General features: G+C 32.3%; 2 protein-coding genes across 2 annotated transcripts; one reads left to right on the plus strand and one right to left on the minus strand.

Moving 5' to 3' along the window:
* The first annotated feature begins 206 nt into the window (after positions 1-206).
* Positions 207-7,320, plus strand: LOC132736345 (deleted in malignant brain tumors 1 protein-like). The gene is made up of 7 exons (XM_060723457.1): positions 207-729; positions 1,385-1,481; positions 1,979-2,097; positions 2,583-2,741; positions 3,027-3,114; positions 3,633-3,736; positions 4,993-7,320. The coding sequence occupies exons 1-7, from the start codon at positions 591-593 to the stop codon at positions 5,202-5,204; spliced, it is 918 nt and encodes a 305-aa protein (XP_060579440.1). The 5' UTR covers positions 207-590; the 3' UTR covers positions 5,205-7,320.
* A 3,491-nt stretch (positions 7,321-10,811) lies between these two features.
* On the minus strand, positions 10,812-26,413 carry LOC132736346 (uncharacterized). The gene is made up of 3 exons (XM_060723458.1): positions 26,257-26,413; positions 13,988-14,105; positions 10,812-13,575 (listed from the first exon to the last, which is right to left on the minus strand). The coding sequence occupies exon 3, from the start codon at positions 13,551-13,553 to the stop codon at positions 11,541-11,543; it is 2,013 nt and encodes a 670-aa protein (XP_060579441.1). The 5' UTR covers positions 13,554-13,575; positions 13,988-14,105; positions 26,257-26,413; the 3' UTR covers positions 10,812-11,540.
* Between the last annotated feature and the right edge of the window lie 1,043 nt (positions 26,414-27,456).

Consider the following 27,456-nt stretch of genomic DNA (forward strand, 5'->3'; position numbering starts at 1 on the left):
TGTTGGCCATCGGCAAAAATATGGGTTAAGGTATTTTTTCGCAAGTAAAAGATGAAATTTTGGGCTTTAATGCCCTAGGTCGTGCTCTGGTTCAGTTCAGGTCCACGATAGATTAAGTGGAAACAGATCCGGCTTATTTTAATAGTATTTGTTTAAAATCTTATTATGCAATATGTAAATATGTACTTTGAAAAACTACCTTAAACCAGGAAGAAAAAAAAACTAAGCAATTTTAGTTCTTCTAATAAAGGGAAGTAAATGTGTTAACATATGTTAGGTAAATTATAGTAGTTATCCTTCTTTATGAGGAGCATAACTTATGTTCATGGAAATGTGGTCATTTTCCGTCCTTTTCAAGAATTTTGGAACTTTTACAAAAAATTAAGCTAAACTAATAATATATATGAAGTTTCTGTGATAATAGAAATATGTCGATAAAGTCATGGAATTGTGGTTTATTTTAATTGAGATAATCCTTGTCCATGGTGTTTATTACCTACCATGTAAGTAATTATGTAAACAATACATTCGACCGATGCGCAGGAGAGTAAAATATCCAAACTCAACAGAAAAAAAAACATTTGCATTCAATGCAGGAAGTCAGACACAACATACGCATAGTATCCTATTTGTTAAGACAATCTAAATTGGCAATGATAATGTTTGATCTAACATATTTGAAGCGGATTTTTAATGTTTTCCTTTCAGGTTTATTTATTTATCATGAAGGTATGTTTTATTCCTTTTATTGTTTTGTTCCGAACATGTTCTTTTGAACGAAATAAGTTTTAAAAAAAATTCATAAATCATAAAACATGACTTCAATATGGTACAAGTAAGCAAATGTTAAAGTTGGTATGCATATTGAAGGATTATATCAATCAATGTTTTAATTTGAAAAATTAAATGCTATCACTTGTTGTAATCACGTGAGGGACTTTGCTTTCTTGCATGCTAGGATACCCAACTAACTTTCCGAAAGTTGGTTGTTCTTCTCACATGCACGCTCTGGTAGCAAAATAACAACAAAATGGTATATTTATTCATTTATTTATTCAATTGTTTTTTATTTATTTAAATATGTTTATTTATTTAAATATGTTAATTTATTTATTTCTTTATTTATTTCAATATTTATTTATTTATCTAAATTCTATTTATTTTAATAAGTTTATTTATTTAAATAAGTTTTAATTATATATTTATTCATTCAACATTCATTCATTCATTCATTATTCATTCATTCATTCATTCATTCATTCATCCATTCATTCATTCATTCATTCATTCATTCATTCATTCATTCATTCATTCATTCATTCATTCATTCATTTATCATTTATTTATTTATTTATTTATTCATTTATCTATTTATTTAACATAGTCAGCAGTCAATGTGACGACACTGGACCTTTAGTTCTACAATCGTCGACTTTCCCACAGTACTTTACGTCTCCTAACTATCCTTCAAATTATCACCCGTAAGTAGTTAAAAGCCCACCTCGACATCCCTAGATTTAACTATTTAAATACATACAGATGTACTCTGTTGAAAGTTTGGTCGGTGTTTTAGAATTGACAGAGCTTAAATTTACGAGTGATGTATATTTTTACTCGAAAACAACTTACATGACTTGTAGAATAAAGCATTGTATATACTGTTAACAACACACAAAGACATGTATTTGAGAAATACTTTAGTGATTTGCTTAAATTGTTTGTAAAATTATACAGGTGCAAAACCAACAATTGTGTCAGGTTATCTTGATTACTTGTGTTGGGAATTAGTATAATTGATATCTTAAAATAAATCATCTTTCAATACACTCAAACTATATCATACATTTATTTTCTAATAACAGACCAACGAATTATCTATTTCCAGATAGCCTCATTTGTAGCTTTTAAATAATTAAATAAATGATTAAGAAATGAATTATTGCAAGATAAAATATGTCAGAAATATTTTGTTATTCAGTAATTCAAATTGCTCATGGCGCATAGAGGCACCGACTGTTGGCGAAAAAATTATCATTAACATTGAAGATTTCAAAGTGGAAGGAACCTCAACGGATTATTTGAACGTATATGATTCATGTAAGGCTAAAATAAAAAAACATCTAACATATAAATTGATTTAAAACAATGAACGTCATTTTATTTAAAATTGATGTTATATTACAAACATTCGTTTATTTCTAGAACTGATAACGAACTGTTCATTCCATGCATTTTAAATAGCTTTGAAAAGTGACCTATTTAAAATTGCCAAGAGAACGGTCTACTTAACATGAATTTGCAGAAATGACGTACAATTTTTACATTTTTTTCTTCATATGAGCCGCGTCACGACAAAACCAATATAATGGGTTTGCGGCCTGCATGGATCCAGACATCCGCGCAGTCTGATCAGGATCCATGCTGTTCGCTATAAGTTTCACTACTTGCTATAGGGTTTGTAAGCAAACAGCGTGGATCCTGATCAGACTGCGCGGATGCACAGGCTGGTCTGGATCTGTGCTGGTCGCAAACGCACTATGTTGTTTTTGTCGTGACGCGGCTCATATATATTCTTTATTTAGCTGATGATTCAACTACCCCTGTGACAACGTTGTCTGAATCAAACGCTGGTTCCTTCAATGTTTTTGTGAGCACTACCAGTACCTTGTATATAACATTCATCTCAAATGATGTTGACGAGAGCCAAGGTTTCCGGATCCTCTTTTTCACGAATAATCCAGGTATGCATCGTACTTACATAAGACATGCAATAAGACATCTATTGTCGACTGATTCTGTTTTTGATTTTATTGTTATTGTTTCTGGTGCTTCTTTAACCTACTGCTGATGATAGTGTTGTAGATGAAGCTGGTAGTGCTGATGTAGCACCAACTGGTGGTGCTGTTGATTTTATTTTTTTATTTTTTTAGGGGGGGGGGGTAGGTGGTGGTGATGATGATGATCATGGTGCGCACATTACCTTTGTGAAACCTTCATCATAATTATATAAGTAATGTTCTCTTTAGACAACCAAGCAGCATGTGGAACCACCTTAACTGTTACCTCGGAAGAACAGGTATTCATGTCACCAAATTTGCCACAGCCCTATAACGCGTAAGTCACATTTTCTGTTTTCTTTGAAATGTTATGGTACCAATCTAATGAAAGTAATTTTACTCGATTCTATAGATTTGCAAACATTATCAAATTCTGAAACGAAAAAAAATCTTGATACATGTATATGAAATGTTTTCACGAGTGATTGTCATCTTCGATTTTCAAATTGAAATTTGATAAAACTAAAGATAATTTACAAGTTGTTCATATGAAACGCACACTCATGATGCGCGTTAATATTACTGTGTACATAGGTTTGTCTGGATTTACTTAGATGACACAGAACTTTATTTGTATATAGTAAAATGTATGTAAATCTTGCGCACTTGTTATAGAACGCCAGCCAGAAACGCCTTTTTTTTAAAATGTAATTCCTAGTCCTATCCGAAACTTAGACTAAGTGTATTCGACATGTAATTCATTGGTTAAATCGAATTTAATATCTTTAAGAAAAACTTGAGACGTGAATTATAGTAAAAATTGTAATAAGGCAGTAAATAAACTTTCTGCTACAGGAGTGTATGTTCCTGGACATTTTCATCTTCAGCATCAATTGTGTTTCAACTGAAGTTCCTGGATATGGGTGGCTGTCTTCAGAGCCACATAACGTTCTATGATGGTTTATTTTTTTATATTTCACTTTCAAAGAAAATTAATTCAATATAAAATCATGCATCATAATTGCATATTCTATTCTCATACAATGTTTTTTAAGTGTGGGTCATAATTGTCCTAATTTTGAGTTCACTTTCTAGTCGTGGAAACTAGTCTACCACTACAATCTATTGATAGGTCCTTAAACTTTTTGTTTTCATATCGGCTGATTCTCTGTACTTTGAATGATTATATTTTCGATTTTTCGTTGAGCACGACATACTTGTTATGATTGCGGTATGTAAAATTTTCACAAATTTTATCTTTTTCTTGTTAAGTTAACATAGATGCTAGTACTTTATATTTACCCTTAGAAAATGTTTCCTGACTTCTAAAATTTTTCATTTGACATCTACATACCACAAACATAACAAGAATGACATGCTCAACAAACTTGAATAATCGATAATATCACCTCTCTGATTCAAATATATATAGATTATCAACCGATATGGAAACAAAAAGTTTAAGGCTTTATAACTTTCGATTACTGCTAAGATTGCACGATATCTAACTTGGGGGCCATATGCCGCTTTTCATGGACTGTCAGAAATGTTTCTACTAAAAGTTTCAGGAACTGCCGTATGAACAGGTTATGTAACTTTATTCTAAAAAATGAGAAAAAAGATCAACAAGGCCAAGTAACTGACTTCAAACACAATCTAGAAATAGGGTCCCCAAGTAAATTTCAGCATTTTTGGTGCTGATATCCGCTTACGCCGACATTGGTTTGGGCTTGCGTCGATGAATTTTCTTAGACTAGCGATAATCAGGCCAAATCAAACTAAGTCTGACGCGTTTTTTTCTTTCTTTTAAGATTCTATCTGATATATTAATTACAGTATTCATGAATGTTTTCTTTTTTTCTCCAACAATGAATTTTAAATTATTCAACGGAAACTAGATATTTAAGAATCTATATGATTGCATTGATATGAAATTTATTTACCAAACAAACATAAATGAGCTGCGTCATGACAAAACCAACGTAGTGAGTTTGCGACCAGCATGGATCCAGACCAGCCTGCGCATCCGCGCAGTCTGATCAGGATCCATGCTGTTCGCATACAAACTCTATACTATAACAAGTAGAGAAACCGATAGCGAACAGCATGGGTCCTGATCAGACTGCGCGGATTCGCAGGCTGGTCTGGATCCATACTGGTCGCAAACCCATTATGTTGGTTTTGTCATGACGCGGCTCAAATTGTGTCCATGTAGGTCCATCCGAATCTGATACGGAGCTGAAGTCCCTATGTCACACTGCGCGTACATACACCTTTGACAACATTAAGACGACAGGTTCCGGCGGCCATATTGTCTATAGAGTGACTGATCAACCAATGGATTACTATGGCTTTGTGTTGGTGTACAGTGAAAATCAAGGTAATGTTGTTGTTACTTTGTATTATTTTTATATTGTGCTAGATTAGTTAACACTTGTATTTGTGTAGGGAATGTTTTACGTGTATGTAAATGAAAATAAGTGAACCTGCTAAAAATAATTCTTACCATACTTTATTTACATAAAAACATAAAGTTCTACTCAAACATATATAATACCAGGGAAGTCCGTCATATTTGAGTTTAGGTCAATCTTTTTTGGACGAAGTGTTGCTATAGACTTTCATCAAATATAGCTGCAGTGAATATAATTATAACCTCGGATTTAGAACCGATGAAGTGTGATTTAATTGTACTACTATTTTCTTTATTTATACATAGTTATAAAAATAACATTAAGTACATGTATTGGATTAAAGGGAACTTGCACAAAATCTAACGTGTATACGCTGTTTTAAATAGTTCAAAAGTAATTTACTACTAGAAAAATAACAGAACATAGGCCGGTGTCTCTAATATTATCAAGATGGGCTTTACTTCCTTTTTCAACAAAGGTTTTTACTTTGTTATTTTTCTTTTGATTCATCATAACTTAACATGAGATATAATCAAGGAAAATATGTTTTAAAATGATCTGTATGACGATAATACAAACACAACAGCTTGAATATTTTAGTGTAACAATAAGTTATTATATTATCAGCTAAAATGAGGTATCGCACGATCAGTTAGGTCCCTTAAAAATACTTTTTTAATGCGTATTATGTCAATGTTAAAGAAAATAATTATTGTCTTAAACCTTTTTTTTCATTTCTACTATTTCATTTTCCATTCAAAATATTTAAGTTATTTTAGTATTTATTGCCTACCGCACATAAAAATATGTTGGTATGAAAGACTCATCCAAAGTGAGCGAATATAAAAGAATGGAACATGGCGTGTCTTATATGGCTATACATTGTTCTCGATGTCTATCTATATGTTTTATTAGTCGCCTATAGAAACCGGCAACTATATAGATAACAGTTTAATAGTAAATGTGTGGCAGATCTGAAAATATCAAATCAATTACTAGTATTGAACAATTAAAGACCACAATTAGTTTTGATTAATTTTTAACAAAAAAAAAACAACAACATATAATAATGTTGCTTAATCACGCCTACTAAACAGTGGCTCTTTCACATTTTAGTGATCTGTGTAAAAATGTTAACACTTCGCGGGGAGACACAGTGATTTATCTATCATAATGTTAATGTTGACCCACGTTATCTTACATGTAAAATTGTGTCTAACTCACCTTTGGCTCAACACAAAAATATTTCAAAGAGCTTGGTTAAAAATAAAATTTACATTTATTCAAATGTGATTGCGCCATCGAAAAGGTGCTCGCGCCAGTCAGTAATGTGAAAGAGTCCTAGCAAATGTGATGGAGCCAAAACAAACATTCAATTAGCTAGGATGAATATGTATAACTAATTTTTCAACTTTTCTCTTTTTTAAAGTAAATTTGTTTGAAAAGTTCATTAAAAGTAATCTCAGGATCACAGGATTTTTTTAGGAACAGACGGGACTGAGACTCTGCGGGTAAATCTCGAATCATCCCTGGCGGTTACCGGAAAATAACATTTTTACAAGCAAAATTCTTAAACTAAGAGGTTGATGATCAGAAACATATATTTGTAATTGAAGTAAATATTTTAAGAAATAACGAATTTATAGCGAACAAATGTAAAACTTGAATCAGAAATCTTGACGAGGTCGCCGACGTTTGATGAGTAGGACAGCTCTAAATATTCTACCTATAGTCAAAATGATGTGCATAATCTTCATACAAATGTTTACAGTACTTTTTGGGTAATCACAAATATTATTACAATCGCCACATTTTAAGCCTATTTGTTGCCATAGCAATCACAATTTTCTAAAATAGGATAAAAAGAAAAAGACTGCCATCTACCTATATTTCAAGTTTCATAATACTTTTTGCGTTATCGCTGGATCCAGTTAAATCCAGGTAAAATTAGCCACATTTTCAGTCTATTTGTTGCCATAGCACCCAAAGTTTTCAACATAGGAAGTGCATAATCTCCAGACTGTCGTCTTTCCATATTTCAAGTTTCATAAAAATATTTTCAGTACTTTTTACGTTATTATGGGAGCCAATTTTGTAGACTGACAGACGGACGGACAGACAGACAGACAGACAGACAGACGGAGAGGGTAAACATTATACACGTGACGTAACCACTAAAATGTGATGCACTGGCAACAAGTACGGAAACAAATCAAGTGCAATTAAGCTGAATATCAGGTACGGCAGAATTTATTTGTTGATGTCGTGTAAGAATCGAAATAATATATCCAAATCGGTATTTTTATTGCTTGATAAAATCACTATTTGGAGATCGGATGCGGGGATTTATATCACGATGATATAATGATACGCATCCGAACTCCAAACAGATGTTATTGAGCAATGAAATCACAGTTTGGGATATATTATTTCTTAAGTGACGCACAACGCCAAACGGCATTATGCACTGATACAAAAGTAATATAGCGTAAAAAAATGGCAACGTTTTTAAAATGTAACTTGTTTATATTGTCGCGTGTCGTACCGCTTTGTCGCGATGTCACACCCCATTGTCGCTCTGTCACTTCGCATCATCTTGATATCTCTGCATTGTCGAGTGTCGTGGTCTGTATTTCTGCTGACCTCGACAACGCGATACCATTCTCGACAATGCTAATAAATACAAAAAATGATAAAATTAATGTAACTATTCGAAGATGCATGTGACACTAGGCAAATCTACCGTCTGCAAATGCGTATACATAGCAGTTAACCATAGGGGAGCCTCACCCCTGTATGTTCATTGTTTACATGTATTCGGATGCTTTGTGACATGTTTATGTCATTGAAATTTTGTCTTTAAATTTTCAGATGAAGGATAATTGCAAATGTACTTTTTGTGGAAGGGAATTTAATTTGATTTGTCACTGAGCAGAGACGTATTCGAGCTATGCTGTTGAGATGTACCATCAGTGAAAGGGGTTTCAATTCAAATATGATTTTTTCAATCATATAATAGTGGATACAAACGACAAGTCAAAAATTTGTCCAACATGTCATCACAGACATACACTTCTACAACACCACATGAAACATAAAGTGTTGTCCATGTCAGAAAAAGAAGCAAGTCGAATTGAATTACCTGCAAACACTATTTTTTCATTATTTCACTGTGTTATGTATAGACTGCCACTTTATGTTAACATAATTTTCGCAAATAAGGCAAACACGTTGAATATTGCATTATCTATTATTGTATTTCACTATGGTTTATGTCATTAATCATTGTATACTTCATGACTAATCTTTGATTAAAATGCAATATGTGGGCATGTACTGCGTAATTCTGAAATGTATTTTATTGAAATTTGCAATGTTGTTTTCTTCGTAGTTCAACTTAGTTGGGCGATTACAGTGCACATAACCTGATAATCTATACTGGTGTAACGTCAATCTTAATTCACCATATTTGGCTTTTAGGGGTCAAGAATGGTATTAAAAGAGAATCAAGTTTGGCCAGATTCATCTACTATTAATATTTACTGTGCATGTTCATGAACTTCTGTACCTGGTTCACAATAAAATTGTGCATGTTGAATAAAATGTAGAGGTTTAGCACCTGTGCCATGTTCTACTGTGTGTCAGTGGTGACCATTTGAGCCCCGTTGCACCAACACCGAAAGGCTGAAGTGAGTGAACCGGGGCATTTGCTGCAGCCATGCGGTATTCCGGGACTGTATATTTGTTAAAGGTCTTTATTCGCTTTATTAAAGAGACATAATTATTTAAGATGTTGATGGCCTTGGGATGAGGGTTGGTGAATTTATCGTCTTACATTCAAAGGTCTCTATAAATTTTGTATGAAGCAAGTATGTTACTGATGCCTTCACTTTACTTTTGAGGCAATTACAGTGTATTGTAAAAATTGTCAGTTCAAATGACCTTCACTTTAAATAATTGCTTATTAACAGCCATAGTCAAAAAAAAATTGAGAAATTTTACATAAAGCACTATTTTATTGCAAAGAAATACTAAAAGTCTATTATTTAATTCATACTACATACACTCAGAGGCATATATCATACATTATGTACTTGCTACTATGAATTTTATTTACATTTAATTGATAAAAAATATAGAAAATACCAAAACAAATATGCAACTGCAAAATAAAAAAAAAACACCCAAAGAATGGCTGTAAATATAGTAACAAAGTGAAAACTATCTGGATCCCACTAAATCCCCGCCTAAAATTGTGCTATTTAAAAAAGAGGTATGGATCTGGACTTTCAGTGCCAAATTTTGATCAATGCCAAGTCTCCACATGCCAGTAACAATAAATTCATTTAAGACATATTATGAAATAACTCCTGTGAATGTGTTAACAAAATACATCTTTTATACTATTTCACCATTTCAAGGCCACAAAATGTCACAAATACAAAGTCAATACAGGATATGGTCTATTACAGGGTATATTTCCTGACCTGTCATCAATCAAGTTATGTTGGCAATTCACCAATGTCATTTATCACATTATGATTTTGTTTTCATGGGCCTGACTTGGCATCATACTCTGTTACAAACTATTTTAGGCTTTGTCCTTTGAGATAAGGTCCTAGGTGTTGCGCCTATCACGTCGTCTTATTATTGTTAACATCTGTGCCAAGTTATTTTAAAATCCCTCAATTGATGAAAAAGTTATATACCGCGCATAAAATATACTCCAGAGCAGACCGTGTTAAGCTTTGGCACTCAAATGCGACCTTGGCATTGAAGGTAGGAATCTGGCTTTTGCATAGGGCACATGATCTCACTGGGAACATTTGTCCCTAGTACTTTCAAAATCCGTTGAAAATATTATTGACTGCAAACAAAATAAAAAATATAAAAGACCATGGTAAGCTTTGACATTGGAGATAAGGATCCGTGTTGTGCATGACACATTGTCTTATTATTGTCAACATTCAAGCCAAGTATTTTCAAAATCCATTGACGGATGCAAAAAATATGCACTTGAAACAAAATATACCCTATAACAGACTATGTTCATCTTTGACCTCAAACTGTGACCTTGACCTTGGAGGTGGGCGACAGGTTTTTGCACATGACACATCGTGTTATCATTGTGAACATGTGTGCCTAATAATTTCAAAATCCCTTGATCTTTGAGGAATGTTTGGAACGGACACAAACTATACCCTTTATTAGATTATGTTAATCTTTAACCTTCAACTTTGACCTTAATTTTGGAGATAGGCGACTGGTTTTTGCGTAAGACACAGTCTCAGTATTATGAACATCTGTGGAAAGTATTTTCAAATTCTCTTCATAGATAAGAAAGTTATGGACCGGACACGATATATACCCCCAATAGACAATGTTAACCTTGAATCACCAAGTATGAGATTGACATTTGAGGTAGGGGTTCGGTTTTGCCGCATGACACATCGTCTAATTATAACAAATATTTGTGCCAAGTTATTTCAAATTCCTTTATAAATGATATCGTTATTGAACGGACACGAAAATTTGACGGACGGACAGACTGACGGAGCCTATTTTTACATCCCCCTTTTTTCTTCGAAAAGACGGGGGACAAATATATAAGAACGTGCAGTAACAGGTAAAATTTATATTTTAAGAGGTTGATGAGATACAATTTTGTACAGGAAGTTGAAAAAAGTGGCAAACTTTTCTTTGATAAGTTGAGCTATAAATTAAACAATTGTGCAAGTAAAAAACTTATGCATCACTAAAGTATAATATCTGTACATATCCGGGTTATAACAATTAAGTAGATATCACTACAAAAAATATATTTTTGAAAATGAATATTAAAATGACCGGAACATTCAAGGGTGGAATAAAGATTAGTTTTAATTTCCTGCATAGTAAATGTAGATAATCTGGTCGAATTGTCTAGCAGCAAAACATATTGGATGGCATTTTGTCAGTTGATTCAAATTCATAACCACCGGACAAACTCTCTCGTAAGCATATTGATTTTCATTGAATTATTTAATTTCTACATGAAAATGACATTGGCTATAAGTTACAGTGATTCATAAAATAACAACAAATCAATAGTTTTCATTTGAAAAAATGTTTAGAACAGGAAATAATTGTAACTAAATACTACAGTCAAATAATTTGTTCAGAGTGTTAAATACTTTTACTCAGATTATATGGTCATGTATAAACGGTTTTCTATATAACCGTCGCCTAGCAGGTGTGCTTAAATAAGTACACGTATAAAACCATTCAAATTGGGCCCTTTAAAGTGTTAAAATCTTTCAAGCTTATAGAAAATTTTATCAAACACACAAGTCACATGTTGATGGTATTATCAAGACTTTAGCATGGCTTTGCAATAACAATACCGTCGAAGTGGTTTCTCTGGAACACAAACAGAAGTGTTCCCGTATTTGTTAGTTCTACTTATCTCATCCATAATTTCTAAACCAGTCTCTGTATGATAATTTACAGTAGCTTCAAACATAGCATTACCCGGTGATGTCTCAAATATAACTAGGAAACGTTTTTGTTTTTCTGCTTCCGGTGTTGAAAAGAACTTGTAGATTGTCCAGCGATTTTCCTCCTCGCCTTTTGGCGATAGTCCTAGAGATATTTGCTGTGCTTCGTGAATTTTAAATAAAAATAATTCAGCACATATGTGATTATACTTTCGTAGTAACATATTTAAATGTGACACTGCATAGTCCGCTGCTTTAACAACTAACGGATTTGTTAAACCTATCTTTTCGGAGCCATAACAGGCGCAAAAATGTTCAGGAATGGAGGCATCTGCGCATGACCGGGTTACCGGTATAGGACGGAATAAACTTATGCCTCGTTTCGAATGTGAATGAAATGTCAATGTTTCTTCAAAATCGGATTTTAAAATATCATTTAATAGCTCAAATAAATCGAAGTTTGAAGTAAGTCTTTCAGAGTTGTCTTTAAGATTTTTAAATGCATTCGGATGTTGAGTTTCGAACGATTTTGGAGGCACTACCGATAACAAAGGCATCCTTTCTTCTATTCTCCCAACAAAGGTGTTCCGAATATCGTCTATTCGTGAGCCATGGTCACTAAAGAATATCAAGAAAGCATTTTCTAGGTGACCATCTTCTTTAAGAAACTTTAAAAACTCAAAAAAGTCGTTATCACCTAATTCCAGGTAATTAATGAACTCATGGCATATCTGCACTAGCCACGAGAAGGAAAATTTCAACTTAGTCTTATACTGCCTTATAAACCTTTTATAATAATTAATTAGATGTTTAAAAATTGGCTTGTTTCCATAGCATAATGACGAAGATTTGCCCACGTTCATATTTTTGTACTCTAAAGGAAGAAGAACCGACTTCAGGACCTCAGATGCGAATCCTATATTTCTAAGCCCTAGCATCCAAGGCCTCATATAGTGGTCGGTTGGTGGATCTTTAAAACCTGTAGCTTCTGTGTTAAATGCTGCAATAATAGGATAATCCTCGGCGAAGAACGTTGCATAATTTTCGCGGGAAAAGTTCTTCCATATAAACGGAAAATTTTTGAGGTCGTATTTACCTCCGCCTGGATTTGGAATGTCGTCCGTCCCTGGTCGTTTGCCAGTCAGTACTGGCACTAAGTTTGGGAATGTATTATCACCAACTTTCATATACCCTTTGAATATATGTGCACCTAAATCTTCTGTCAAATATCTGTAAGTTTTTGGAAGTTTGCGGATAGCAGATAATCTAGAAGTAGAATCTATTCCAAACATTATTACACTGTATTTTGATGACTTACTGTCCTCGTCGCCTTTTTCTTTCTTGAAACTGTCAGTAACAAAGACACTTTCCTGTAGAGTATCATAAATGAGTTTATCACCGGAAGTGTAACAGCGTATTCTATAAAAGTCATATGGCACCTGGAAAGGAATATCCATGTTTTTCTCGTCTCCAAATTGTACTTTATAATCGTCATTCTTAGGTCTAAACAAAGGTGAATAGCTGCATTTATAATTAGTATCTCCGTAGAATTTGAATGCTGATTGATTATATATCAATAAACCACGTGTATCAACATAAACTAAATCCGGCGCCGGGTCACAATGAATCGGATCAGGACTCCATACATATTTCATAATGGATTTATCAAACGGGTCGAGATCTGGTATAATACATTGCTTATTGATGTTTTCATTCACAAATAAAAATCTCACCGGCATCGTCAGTGATCCATAAAGAGAATAGCTTATATACGTCAGTAATATCGTTAAAACCAGGAAAACACGTTTATCTCGTCGCCATATTTTATACAAAACATTGCAACACTTTCCAAGAGAAAGTTCAGCAAGTCTTATGCTAGACATCATGGCTACTCCACCTCGCACCGATCTGGAAAAATGATACATCTCTGTAAAATTATGTACATTCCTATCTAAATATGACAATATAATAGCTCTGTATCTCTTGTTATAATAAATACTGTTCTGCTTAAGAGATATACAATGACATTAAAAATGCTATACAGGAAGTTTAATATGACATTCTGAGATTTGTGCAGACTCAGTTTAATAATGAATCATCCATTTGTTTATAAAGAACTACTTGAAGAAACTACAAATTGAGACTCGGGATATGTTTGGACTAGTACACATCTGACACAATGGTGAAAACCCCCTTAAATAACTGGATATAAAAATAAGTTCTTTTCCACACTGGCCCATCTATCAAACAATAAATAATAATTTCTTTATAATAAGGGTAGACATATAAGATATTAAACACGTTTTAAGTTTTTACATACCACGTGTATAGTAAAATTTGAATTTCTAATCCCATATCAATAAATCCTCCAACTCCAGTCATTCCCTCAACCATACTATAGTAATTGGCACTCCATTTACGGTGCACGCATGTTTGATCTGCAAAAGAACAAATTTACATGTGTATTCCATTCAGTAATTAAATATAGGATATGCATACGCCCAGAGGAACACAACAACCGAACAGGTGAACACAACAACCGAACAGGTAAACACAACAACCGAACAGGTAAACACAACAACCGAACAGGGGAACACAACAACGGAACAATGACCGTCTTTACCGGAAGAAACAGTAATCAGGGCGGTACAGTGCTCCAGTTGTAAAGTTGTAATACTGACAACTAACATCAAAATATAAAAGTTTACATTAACATCCGGGTTTTATTAACTGTGGGTGAACTGCACTTAATCTATTGTATGAATATATAAAATATTAAAATACAGTGATTGCATCCTTGCTACACACGATAAATCAACATATAAAATACTAGTAGTTGAAACCCGAGGCGAAAACTGTCTCAGTCATGAAAGATTTTGTTTAGCAATTATTAGCATTACGCTTGAAGTGACATTGTGACCATCCAAGTGTAAATAGTTAATGGACAGGTTAACAACAACAAAAAAAAATCTTGAAATATTGCTGATTTTAAATTTACACTGAAAACATAATCAAAACTTCTTGTGACCAACAGAAACTGTAAATATCGTCCAGACTGTATCGGTTACAAAAGAACGGGTCAGTCTTTCTATTATTTAGATACAGTGGCCTGTTGAAACTAGATAAAACTACATGTATTTTCTAAAACTTAGCTATACATTTTCAAACAATCTTCATAACATTAATTCATGGATGAGATCAGTCATAAGATGCACTTGAAATATTAACATTTATAAATTTGTTAATGTATGCATACAGGCACCAGGATATCCCTCATAAAACATACCAAAAATGCAAGCTTATCAGCACTTGTAAACTTTGAAAGAATATATCTACACTACTATTTGAACTACTTAAAGATTCAAGTACAAATTTTATGTTAATTAACATTCAACTTTAGATCACCGACACTATGACTATAAGCAATATCAACATATTCAATATAATTATCTGAACTCAATGTTACTATATTAATATAGTCTATTCCCGTCAGGCATTGTTAAGTCTAACGTGAACATTACTTTAAATAATCTAAAAGTTGTTTTCCATTAGGAAAAGAAAACATAACCACATAATATTATCTCTTTTGTTATCAAGACGTTTAACTTTTTTTTCATTTTTTTTTGTTTCAACATTCCTGAGCATAGGATATAATAATCGCTCTGATGACATTTAAACAAACACAACAGTAGTGTAACCATAACACAAATACAATCAAATGGGCAGACAGCTGTTCCAGCGTCCACAGCTGTACCAATATATACTTGTCGGCACTGGGAATGCAATTGACGTACGATAAGTATTCATATATTTTTTACTTATCAAAACTGTGTTCGAGTAAATCAATGTTATGGATTCATAGTCAACATCCAAAGGAGCATGCTAACAATTTTCTGGCCCTGTGCAAGCTTTACTTCACGTGAATTTTGACTGAAAATAACCACACTATCCGATGAGATGCGGTATTTTTAATTTAAAGTCACAAAAACTTATATTTTTTCATGATAATAAATCCTTTTTTCATACGATTCGTAAACGTCAACATTTCGTCATTAAATATTCCAAACCATACCTTCAAAAAAGCTTTTCTGTTAAAGTTATAAGGTATTTAAGTTTGAGCGTCATCAAAATTTTAGTAACGTCATCAGCTGTTCGCCTCTTTTTAATGATAACATCGACAGCAATTCATCGGCAAGAATGAATAACGCTGAAAGCCGTTCAAAGAAACATTTTCAGCGCTTTTGTGCTACAATAACTAGGAGAGAGTAAAACTTTTTTGTTCATTTAAAATATTACTTTATTCATGATACTTTCTAATTATATTATTTTTATTATTACTTTCTATTATTTGTTGTATCTTAGCTGAGAGGCCTTTATCTCCATTTACCGCACTGTATTTAAATATAAAAAGGTAGCAAGATCTATTAATATGTTTCTGAAATATTAAATTCAAAGAAAGTAAAGGCAAATTTAACGCTTAATACGAATACTCTGTAATATAAATTAAGGCATCCTTTAAGTGAAAATTTTGTTTTAAGGAGCTCCAAAAATGAATAATGTCAGAGCCTCTATTAGGGTCCATATCATTTAGGCTTTGTTTTATTTCATTTTATTTCTTACTTAATTTGACATTTTATATTTATCCTAGTCCCGGCTCAACATGAAGTGCCTCAACGCGAAACTTGTTTAATATGCATTTCCGCTTTTCAAGGTATCTATAGACGGCACAAAATTATGTTCATATGAATGTATTAAAGATTACACGTATCAGATCTGTCTTACTTTTTACCCGTTAACTTAATTGACATAAGTTTTAAGTGTTAACAATGTATCTCTAAATATCTTTAAAAGGGAAAAACACTTTGACTTACCACAAACGTTAACGATACTTCTTTGCAAGGCGATCTGTTTTATACTTTTATTGTTAATAAGTGTCTATGTGATTTTCCAAAAGTCAGTTTTTTTTCTAATACACATGAAGGTAAAGTCATAGAATAAACATATAAACACACAGTAATCTGATTGGAAATCCCCCGCATATACAAATCATAGATATGAATGATTTGATGTTCGTTCTCTTTTGTACCATAGTCTGAATATGTATATTCTATAAAATGTAACCCCTCTGCGAGAATTCAAACATGGCATCCGCATTATTCATCCATGCACTTTCATATCTCGGGTTACACAGCCATTCACTGCATAGGACTTGTCAACTATATGCCTTTCTTTATAATAATACTTGATGTATGCCTTCATTTACAAGACTGAATGTTCGTATTAAGCGTTAAATTTGCCTTTGCCTTTTGAATTAAACATTTCATAAACCCATTACACGAACTCCACTGAGGTTTACAATTATAAGCCTTAAAACATGAAATTTTATTTTTTTCACATAGATAAACATGAGCACTTAAAATATAGATATTAATAAAATATAACCAAGAAATATAGAAGAAATAAACTGAAAATCATATGTTTGTGCTATTCTCAGTCCGATTTGAGTGAAAAGCGTTTAAACTCTTTTCAGTTTTGGGTCATTTTTCACTACTTTAATAAATTATTCTGCAAAAAACCCGGATCAAAGCAAAAAGGGATCGGAAAAATTTTGGGCACATTTAAGTTTATAAGTTTAAAATAGATCTACCATCAAATAATTTTTTGCGAGAAATTTAATCTCAAAAAATTTATTTCCAGTCCCGTCAATGTCAAAAACCTTAGTTTGTTTGATAAGATCTTACTACTTTATTTAATATTTAAATTTTACAGTTTCGCGTTTTTAAATGGACGATAAAGGCCAAATTTTTTCATTTTAAGATACAACAAATAATAGATTTTAATTTTAATAATTTAAAAATAAAGTTATTAATAGAAAGCTATCATAATTTTTTAAAGTTAAATTTATTTTTAAATGAACAAAAAAAGTTTTTACCCTCTTTCCTTTTTAGTTTTTTTTTCTTTTGTAAGCACAAAGCGCTTGAAAATTTTTTTTCTTTGGGAAAAGCTTCAGCGTTATTCATTCTTGCCGAAGAATCGCTGTCGATGTTATCATTAAAAAGAGGCGAACAGCTGATGACGTTACTAAAATTTTGATGACACTGAAACTTAAATACCACACCGTACAATCAAATGGGCAGACAGCTGTTCCAGCGTCCACAGCTGTACCAGTATATACATGTCGGCGCTGGGAATGCAATTGACGTACGGTAAGTATTCATATATTTTTAACATATCAAAACTGTGTTCGAGTAAATCAATGTTATGGATTCATAGTCAACATCCAAAGGAGCATGCTAACAAATTTCTAGCCCTGTGCAAGCTTTACTTCACGTGATTTTTGACTGAAAATAACCACACTATCCAATGAGATGCGGTATTTTTAGTTTAAAGTCACAAAAACTTATATTTTTTCATGATAATAAATCCTTTTTTCATACGATTCGTAAACGTCAACATTTCGTCATTAAATATTCCAAACCATACCTTCAAAAAAGCTTTTCTGTTAAAGTTATAAGGTATTTAAGTTTGAGTGTCATCAAAATTTTAGTAACGTCATCAGCTGTTCGCCTCTTTTTAATGATAACATCGACAGCGATTCATCGGCAAGAATGAATAACGCTGAAAGCTGTTCAAAGAAACAATTTTCAGCGCTTTTGTGCTACAATAACTAGGAAAGAGTAAAACTTTTTTGTTCATTTAAAATATTACTTTATTCATGATACTTTCTAATTATATTATTTTTATTATTACTTTCTATTATTTGTTGTATCTTAGCTGAGTGGCCTTTATCTCCATTTACCGAACTGTATTTAAATATTAAATGGTAGTAAGATCTATCAAACACTAAGGTTTTTGACATGACGGGACTGGAAATAATTTTTTGAGATTATTTCTCCATTTGATGTAGATCTATTCTTATAACTTATGTGCAAAATTTCCGATCATTTGCTTGATCCGTTTTTGCAGAATAATTATTAAAGTAGTGAAAAATGACCCAAAACTGAAAAGAGTTTAAACGCTTTTCACTCAAATCGGACTGAGAATAGCACAAACATATGATTTTCAGTTTATTTCTTCTATATTTCTTGGTTATATTTTATTAATATCTATATTTTAAGTGCTCATGTTTATCTATGTGAAAAAAATAAAATTTCATGTTTTAAGGCTTATAATTGTAAACCTCAGTGGAGTTCGTGTAATGGGTTTATGAAATGTTTAATTCAAAAGGCAAAGGCAAATTTAACGCTTAATACGAACATTCAGTCTTGTAAATGAAGGCATACATCAAGTATTATTATAAAGAAAGGCATATAGTTGACAAGTCCTATGCAGTGAATGGCTGTGTAACCCGAGATATGAAAGTGCATGGATGAATAATGCGGATACCATGTTTGAATTCTCGCAGAGGGGTTACATTTTATAGGATATACATATTCAGACTATGGTACAAAAGAGAACGAATATCGAATCATTCATATCTATGATTGGTATATGCGGGGGATTTCCAATCAGATTACTGTGTGTTCATATGTTTATTCTATGACTTTACCTTCATGTGCTATTAGAAAAAAAACTGACTTTTGGAAAATCACATATTTACAATAAAAGTATAAAACAGATCGCCTTGCAAAGAAGTATCGTTAACGTTTGCGGTAAGTCAAAGTTATTTTCCCTTTTAATGATATTTAGAGATACACTGTTAACACTTAAAATTTATGTCAATTAACTTAACGGATATAGAGTAAGACAGATCTGATACGTGTAATCTTTAATACATTCATATGAACATAATTTTGTGCCGTCTAGATACCTTGAAAAGTGGAAATGCATATTAAACAAGTTTCGCGTTGAGGCACTCCATGTTGAGCCGGGACTAGGATAAATATAAAATGTCAAATCAAGTAAGAAATAAAATGAAATAAAACAAAGCCTAAATGATATGGACCTTTATAGAGGCTCTGACATTATTCATTTTTGGAGCTCCTTAAAACAAAATTTTCACTTAAAGGATGCCTTTATTTATATTACAGAGTATTCGTATTAAGCGTTAAATTTGCCTTTACTTTCTTTGAATTTAATATTTCAGAAACATATTAATAGATCTTGCTACCTTTTTATATTTAAATACAGTGCGGTAAATGGAGATAAAGGCCTCATAGCTAAGATACAACAAATGATAGAAAGTAATTATAAAAATAATATAATTAGAAAGTATCATGAATAAAGTAATATTTTAAATGAACAAAAAAGTTTTACTCTCTCCTAGTTATTATAACAAAAGCGCTGAAAATGTTTCTTTGAACGGCTTTCAGCGTTATTCATTCTTGCCGATGAATTGCTGTCGATGTTATCATTAAAAAGAGGCGAACAGCTGATGACGTTACTAAAATTTTGATGACGCTCAAACTTAAATACCTTATAACTTTAACAGAAAAGCTTTTTTGAAGGTATGGTTTGGAATATTTAATGACGAAATGTTGACGTTTACGAATCGTATGAAAAAAGGATTTATTATCATGAAAAAATATAAGTTTTTTGTGACTTTAAATTAAAAATACCGCATCTCATCGGATAGTGTGGTTATTTTCAGTCAAAATTCACGTGAAGTAAAGCTTGCACAGGGCCAGAAAATTGTTAGCATGCTCCTTTGGATGTTGACTATGAATCCTTAACATTGATTTACTCGAACACAGTTTTGATAAGTAAAAATATATGAATACTTATCGTACGTCAATTGCATTCCCAGTGCCGACATGTTATATACTGGTACAGCTGTGGACGCTGGAACAGCTGGTTCTGCCCATTTTTGAATTGTAACGGTGTGGGAATACCTTATTTAACTTTAACAGAAACAGCTTTTTTTGAAGGTATGGTTTTGGAATATTTAAATGACGAAATGTTGACGTTTTACGAATCGTCATGAAAAAAAGGATTTATTATCACAATGAAAAAAATTAAGTTTTTGGACTTTAAACTAAAAATACCGGGCATCTTCATTGGGATTAGTGTGGTTATTTTCAGTCAAAATTCACGGTGAAGTAAAGCTTGCACAGGGGCTAGAAATTTTTGTTAGATGCTCCCTTTGGATGTTGAAACTATGAATCCCATAACGATTGGATTTTACTCGAAACACAGTTTTGATATCTTAAAAATATCAATGAATACTTACCGGTACGTCAATTGCATTCCCCAGCGGGCCGACATGTATATACTTTGGGAAACAAGTGTGGGACCGCCTGGAACAGCCTTTGTCTGCCCAATTTGATTGTTCGGTGTGCCATAAGCTATAGTATCCACACCAGAACCTAAAATAATAGCATTCGCGGCCGATTTCATTAAGTCCCCTAAAAAACTTAGGTTAGAAAAAGAAGTGACATTGGGGGGCCAAAAATGGATTTTTTGTTGGGTTGGTTCTTTTGGAACATTTTTTTTTGTGTTTACAAGTCATGTTTAAAATCTGACATTCAAAGGTAAATGAAACCTTGACCTTATGGACCCAAAACCACAATGGTTTTGGGTGGCGCCGACTCAACACTCATGATGTGGTTATTTTTGAAAATTCCCAGCCAGCTAGTGGATAGAGGTTATGGGTGCGACGAGTGTTTTTGCTTTTTGCATTTGACCCTTTAAAATATGGGCCATGGGCCAGTTCAAGAAATTTTAAATTTTTGCCCCGGATAAGGTAAAAATCTAAAGGCCTACTGCGATTTTTTCAGATCTTCCCTAGTAGTTGGGTTTTTAAGATAAAACCAAAAAAACAAACTGAACCCTTTTTTACTATGCAAGTTGGGAAAAGGGTTTGAAATTTACGCCTTTAAATTTACGGAAAAAGGAAAATTTTGTTTTTCCCTTTTTTACACGTTTTTTTGCGCCCTTTAAGACCCTTCAAATGGTCGTTTTAAAGGGTTGGGAGGTTTAGTCCCTTTTATGCAAAATAAAAAGGGGTTAGTTTAAAACCAAAGGGGGGACCCGAGAAAAGCTGACTAAAAGATAGAAAAAGTGTGCAAGGTCGGTGGGAAAATTTAAAATTTTAAAAAGTTTCCCTAAAGTTTTTTAAAAGTTCTTCAGCGTTTTGAGATTTAAACGTTGAAGAACGCTGGTTCTGAGTGAGGAACTTGTGTGCATGTTCAAAACTTTTTTTTCCGGGACAACATTCTACGCCCGATTACCGGCGATTACTGTTGTTCACTGGCGTTTCAACACAACGTTCTTCTGGCGCTATCCCAGCACCATTGGCGACTAACCAACGTTTGTTAAAAACGTCATAGAACGCTGACCAGAACGTCAATGGTGTGCCAGCCCATAAACAATCATCATCATCACCATCAATCATCATCATCATCATCATTATTATTACTATTATTATTATTATTATTAATTATTATTATTATTATTATTATTATTATCATCATCATTATATATTATAAATATTTTTAAGAACACGTGAAGATCCTTCGAAAAATGTGTACAAGTTAAAAATCATAGCAAAAACTTTTTCCTCGAATTTAATTTGAAAAAGATGTTTATTTAACTTTATTCATTTTTCCTCTAATTTAGTCAAAAAAATTTTGTAACATTTTAAAAATAATATAATAATAAATAGAAAAGGGGGTCTTCTAGCAAACTATTCAAGAAAAGGGGGTTTGATTTTCTTAAATTTAATGATTTTTTAAATATTTGGGATAAAATTTAATATTTCTTTTTTTACCCCTGTTAGTTCTAAAATTCTTAAATTAGTACACTTTATTTAATTTTGCTACAGACAGATTCTTATTTGATACTCATTGTTTTCAAATATTTCGACCTTCTGCCGTAATATTTAATTTCAATGTTGAAGATGGTACGTCATATTTTAGTGTTAGTTTGTAGATATATAATGTATGTATGCAGTCTCTCTTATTATATGTAACCTAAGTCAGTGTGTACATACATCAATCAATCAATCAATTAATTAATCATTATTTTACAAAAGAAAAAAAAACTTGTATTTACACACTGACATTGTGGCAACACTTAATTTTGTCAATTAGACAGGTTTAACAGATGATAGGTCTCTCACCATAACAATACATATATATATTTTTAAAAGAGTACACGCGTTCCTCAGGCTATACAGTAAATCTATATGTAGTATTATATTGTCTAAGTTGTCACTTACAGAATTTGTGATTCAGTTATTAACTAACGAAACGAAACAGTCACTGACAAAGAACATTGCAAAAAAATCTAACTTTTTCCCCATTTAGTTTGACAAATTAACACGAGCAGCCATTTGCTTGTTTGTTTGTTTGTTTGTTTCATTTTACGCCTTTTTCAACAGTATTTCAGTCATATAGGCGGGTAGTTTCCTAACCATCGTTCCTGGAGAGTTACACCAGTACTAGACTACCTTCCTCCGCGCTAAACTACCAAAGCATCTCCCGGGGATCGAACCCACACCAGAGAGGTAGCTGGATTAGAAGTCATCGACTCTAACCCCTCGACCACGGAGGCGGTTTTTTGCGAGTCGGACAATTTTACGAACTGTAGTTTTCATCGATTTATCCCATATCTCGCCCGACGTTACATGTGTGGTATAATCAATACATAGGAAAAGTTTCCACATGGATAAACAAAGTCACTTTACTGTATGTTGAAAATATTATGCGTTCCATGTCATGCGATTTTCATGAACCTGCTCTATTCTACCTAGTAAACACTTTACAAGTGCTCTCATCAATGTATACAAAATTAGTTAGATTTTGTTGAAGGGTTAAATGTGAACCATCGAGTATTTTGGACCGCACATTATTATAACGTTTAGAAGTATATTTCCATTAAGTTCTTCAATTAGAAATGGCAATCAATAACCTTAAGAAAATATATAGCCAATACTTAAATTCTACTGTCAGCCACATTTGTGTGATATATAATTACATGATGATAATAGGCAAGATAACACAATTATTTTATGCTAATCTGATTCTAAAATTGTTGATGTCGATTTAACGTTATCCTTACTTTCTTAGTGCTCAGCAACGAGCGTTAATACCGCACGCGGTGCTCTTTTTTTTATTAGGTCTAATATAACAGAGATTCACTTTTTATTTCGTATGTTTTGGTTGTTAATATATAGCCAATTTGGTTTTTGGTTACATCTTTGACATAGATGAGGCACTTTACAGTACTGTAATTCATCAGAATTACAGTATAACTGATATAACATGAACTTATAGTAGAATCTAAGTTGGATATTTATCAAATATCCTCTATATCGTCTACTATTATTAGAGCCCTTTATACAACTCAGTCGGATACTATGGAAAGCCTTGACTGTCTTATCATTATAAACCTAAACGTTGTTATGTCCATATAGCAATATATTGAGTCAACCTTTCCTTATACAATGTGCACCCATTAATATATCATGTGGATCCATCTTTATATGTAGTCAACTGAACAATATATGATGTCAACGTGTCTTTATATGATGTCAATCTATCATTAAACATTGTGCATTTTTGAATATATTATGTGGAGCCATCCTTATATAGATTCAAAATAACAATATATGATGTTAATCTGTCCTTATATGATGTCAGTCTGTCATTATATGATGTGAAGTTATGAATATATTATGTGGAATAATTCTTATATAGAGTCAACATTATATGATGTCAACGCGTCCTTATATGACGTCAATCTATCATTATACGATGTGCATTTTTCAGTATATTATGTGAAACCATCCTTATATAGAGTGAACTTAACAATATATGATGTCAACACGTCCTTATATAATGTCAATCTTTCATTATACGATGTGCATTAAAGAATATATCATGTGAAACCATCTTTATATAGAGTCAACTTAACAATATATGATGTGAATGTGTCTTTATATGATGTCAGTCTTTCTTTATATGATGTGCTTTTACGAATATATTATGTGGAACCATTCTTATATGGAGTCAAAACAACATTATATTATGTAGAACCGTCTTTATATAGAGTCAACTTAACATTATATGATGTGAATGTGTCTTTATATGATGTCAGTCTTTCATTATATGATGTGCTTTTACGAATATATTATGTGGAACCATTCTTATATAGAGTCAAAACAACATTATATTATGTAGAACCGTCTTTATATAGAGTCAACTTAACATTATATGATGTCCACACGTCCTGATATGATGTCAGTCTTTCATTATATGATGTGCTATTACGAATATATTATGTGGAACCATTCTTATATAGAGTCAACTTAACATTATATGATGTCCACACGTCCTTATATGATGCCAATCTTTCATTATACGATGTGCATTAATGAATATATTATGTGAAACCTTCTTTATATAGAGTCAACTTAACATTATATGATGTCCACACGTCCTTATATGATGCCAATCTTTTATTATACGATGTGCATTAATGAATATATTATGTGAAACCGTCTTTATATAGAGTCAACTTAACATTATATGATGTCCACACGTCCTTATATGATGCCAATCTTTCATTATACGATGTGCATTAATGAATATATTATGTGAAACCTTCTTTATATAGAGTCAACTTAACATTATATGATGTCCACACGTCCTTATATGATGTCAGTCTTTCATTATATGATGTGCAATTACGAGTATATTATGTGCAACCATTCTTATGTAGAATCAAAACAACACTATAGTATGTAGAATTGTCTTTACATAGAGTCAGCTTAACACTTTATGATATAATTTACTTGTTGACACGAACGGTGCATAGTGAAATATAACCCGGTAAATTAACCCCATCAGTATAATGACAGAAGCACACCATATAAAGATGTTTGCACTTCATATAAAGTAGCGGTCGTATAATAATAGATGCACATCGTATAATGATAGATTTGACATATATATATTGATAAGTTGACTGTATATAATGATGCAACCACATGAATATATTCATAAATGCACATCGTATAATAATAGATGCACATCGTATAAATGAAAGATTGACATAATATATTGATGAGTTGACTGTATATAATGATTCTACCACATCATATATTCATAAATGCACATCGTATAATGATTGGTCGACATCATATAAAGACACATTGACATCATATATTGTTCAGTTGAATTCATATAAGGATGCATCTACATAATATATTCATGAGTGCACATTGTATAAAGAAAGAGTGACACAACAACGTTCATTTTTATAATCATAAGACAGTCAAGGCTTTCCATAGGATACAGTAGCGACGGTTGATGAACATGTATCCACAATATTGTGGGTATCCGACGATGTATACACAACATGTGGAAGGATGAAAATAGCGAGGTTGTGCAGTCAATTCGTCATTCATATCATATAATTATGATCATCGGACCGTAGCCATAAAAATATAAATTCACCTTGTGCAGAAAACTGACTAATATATTTACGAATACCACTGCCTACTGTATCACTATCAGAAACTCTCGTAACATTATATTTGATTTAAAAACAGGACATAGTTTTCTATTTTTAATATCTTCTTGTAAATAAATCATTTCAGCATTCGTATCAAATCATATTCACCATAAGGTTAAAAAATAAACTCACATGTATGATATCTGAAGATAATCCGTTCCAGTTATACGATAGGGTTTTCTGTTAACAACACACGCTTTTATGCCGCATAATATTCCCCCGAAATTACACACTCGTTTTCCAATATAGGACAATGGGAGATAACAATGTGTTACTTTGAGATGGCGCGTTACGATGTATAAACATTTTATTTTAAATTTAAATGAAAATAAACACAGAGATAAAATGGATACTTCTATTTTTAAATGCGGTTATCGTGCTGTACAGATAAAGCGTTTAAAGTGCGATGTTTTGACGCGAAATGGAAAAGCCTTTTGACTGTATAAAGATTTAGAATGTTTTTTTTTCAGAATTTAGGCCTACTGTATACATGTTCATAATTTAAATACCGGTTCATAAAATAAATTTATAAATAGCAAAATATCTGGAGTCAAGTTCTAAGAGAAGTTAAAATAATGTATAGATTCAAGATTCTCTATTTTATAAATGGCTGTCTCATAATCTTAAATAGGCCAATAGTATTTTAAATCGCGGATTTATATTACAAATCCGTGTTTAAATGTACTAGTTTTTTCAATCAAACAGATTCTTAGATCAAGACAATATTTTCTCTATTGTAATTATTGAGAAAATTAAAAAAAAATGATATAAAAAATGAATGAAGCCAGAAGGCCTCGATCATAGAATCTATTTAGTCATTTAAAAATGCCATAGAACAGTCGTACATAGAATCTGATATTTATCATCTTTTTAAAACTGAAACTATGATCAAATGACAACAATTTGTATTTAATTAAAAAAACATTGTTTAAATTAAACACGAATTGCAAGAAACTAAAGAAAAACAAAAAAAAACTTGTTTGGTCTATATTGAAAATGATTTTTACTTCCGCTTTTTGCATATCAACAAATCTTTTAATTTCCTGAGCACTGTTAGGCCTATTATATCACATGTTTATTATTAATGCAGATCTTCATATAATTTGCGGTGATAGGCTTCTTCAAACACTTATCGGGGAAATTAATAATTATCATATGAGACATTCAATAATGAATGTCGCAATTCAAATAGATTAAACCTATGTCAACATAGCATTATCATAACGTAACCTATCGTAACATAACGTAACGTTACGTAACGTTTATTCTAGTATCCCGTGCGCACCACTTAATTATTTCTTTCCCACGACTTAGTAACTCATGGCCGCGACA

The sequence above is a fragment of the Ruditapes philippinarum genome, unplaced genomic scaffold, assembly GCF_026571515.1.
Source record: "Ruditapes philippinarum isolate M1 unplaced genomic scaffold, ASM2657151v2 ctg6712_1_1_1_1, whole genome shotgun sequence".
Lineage (NCBI taxonomy): Eukaryota > Metazoa > Mollusca > Bivalvia > Venerida > Veneridae > Ruditapes > Ruditapes philippinarum.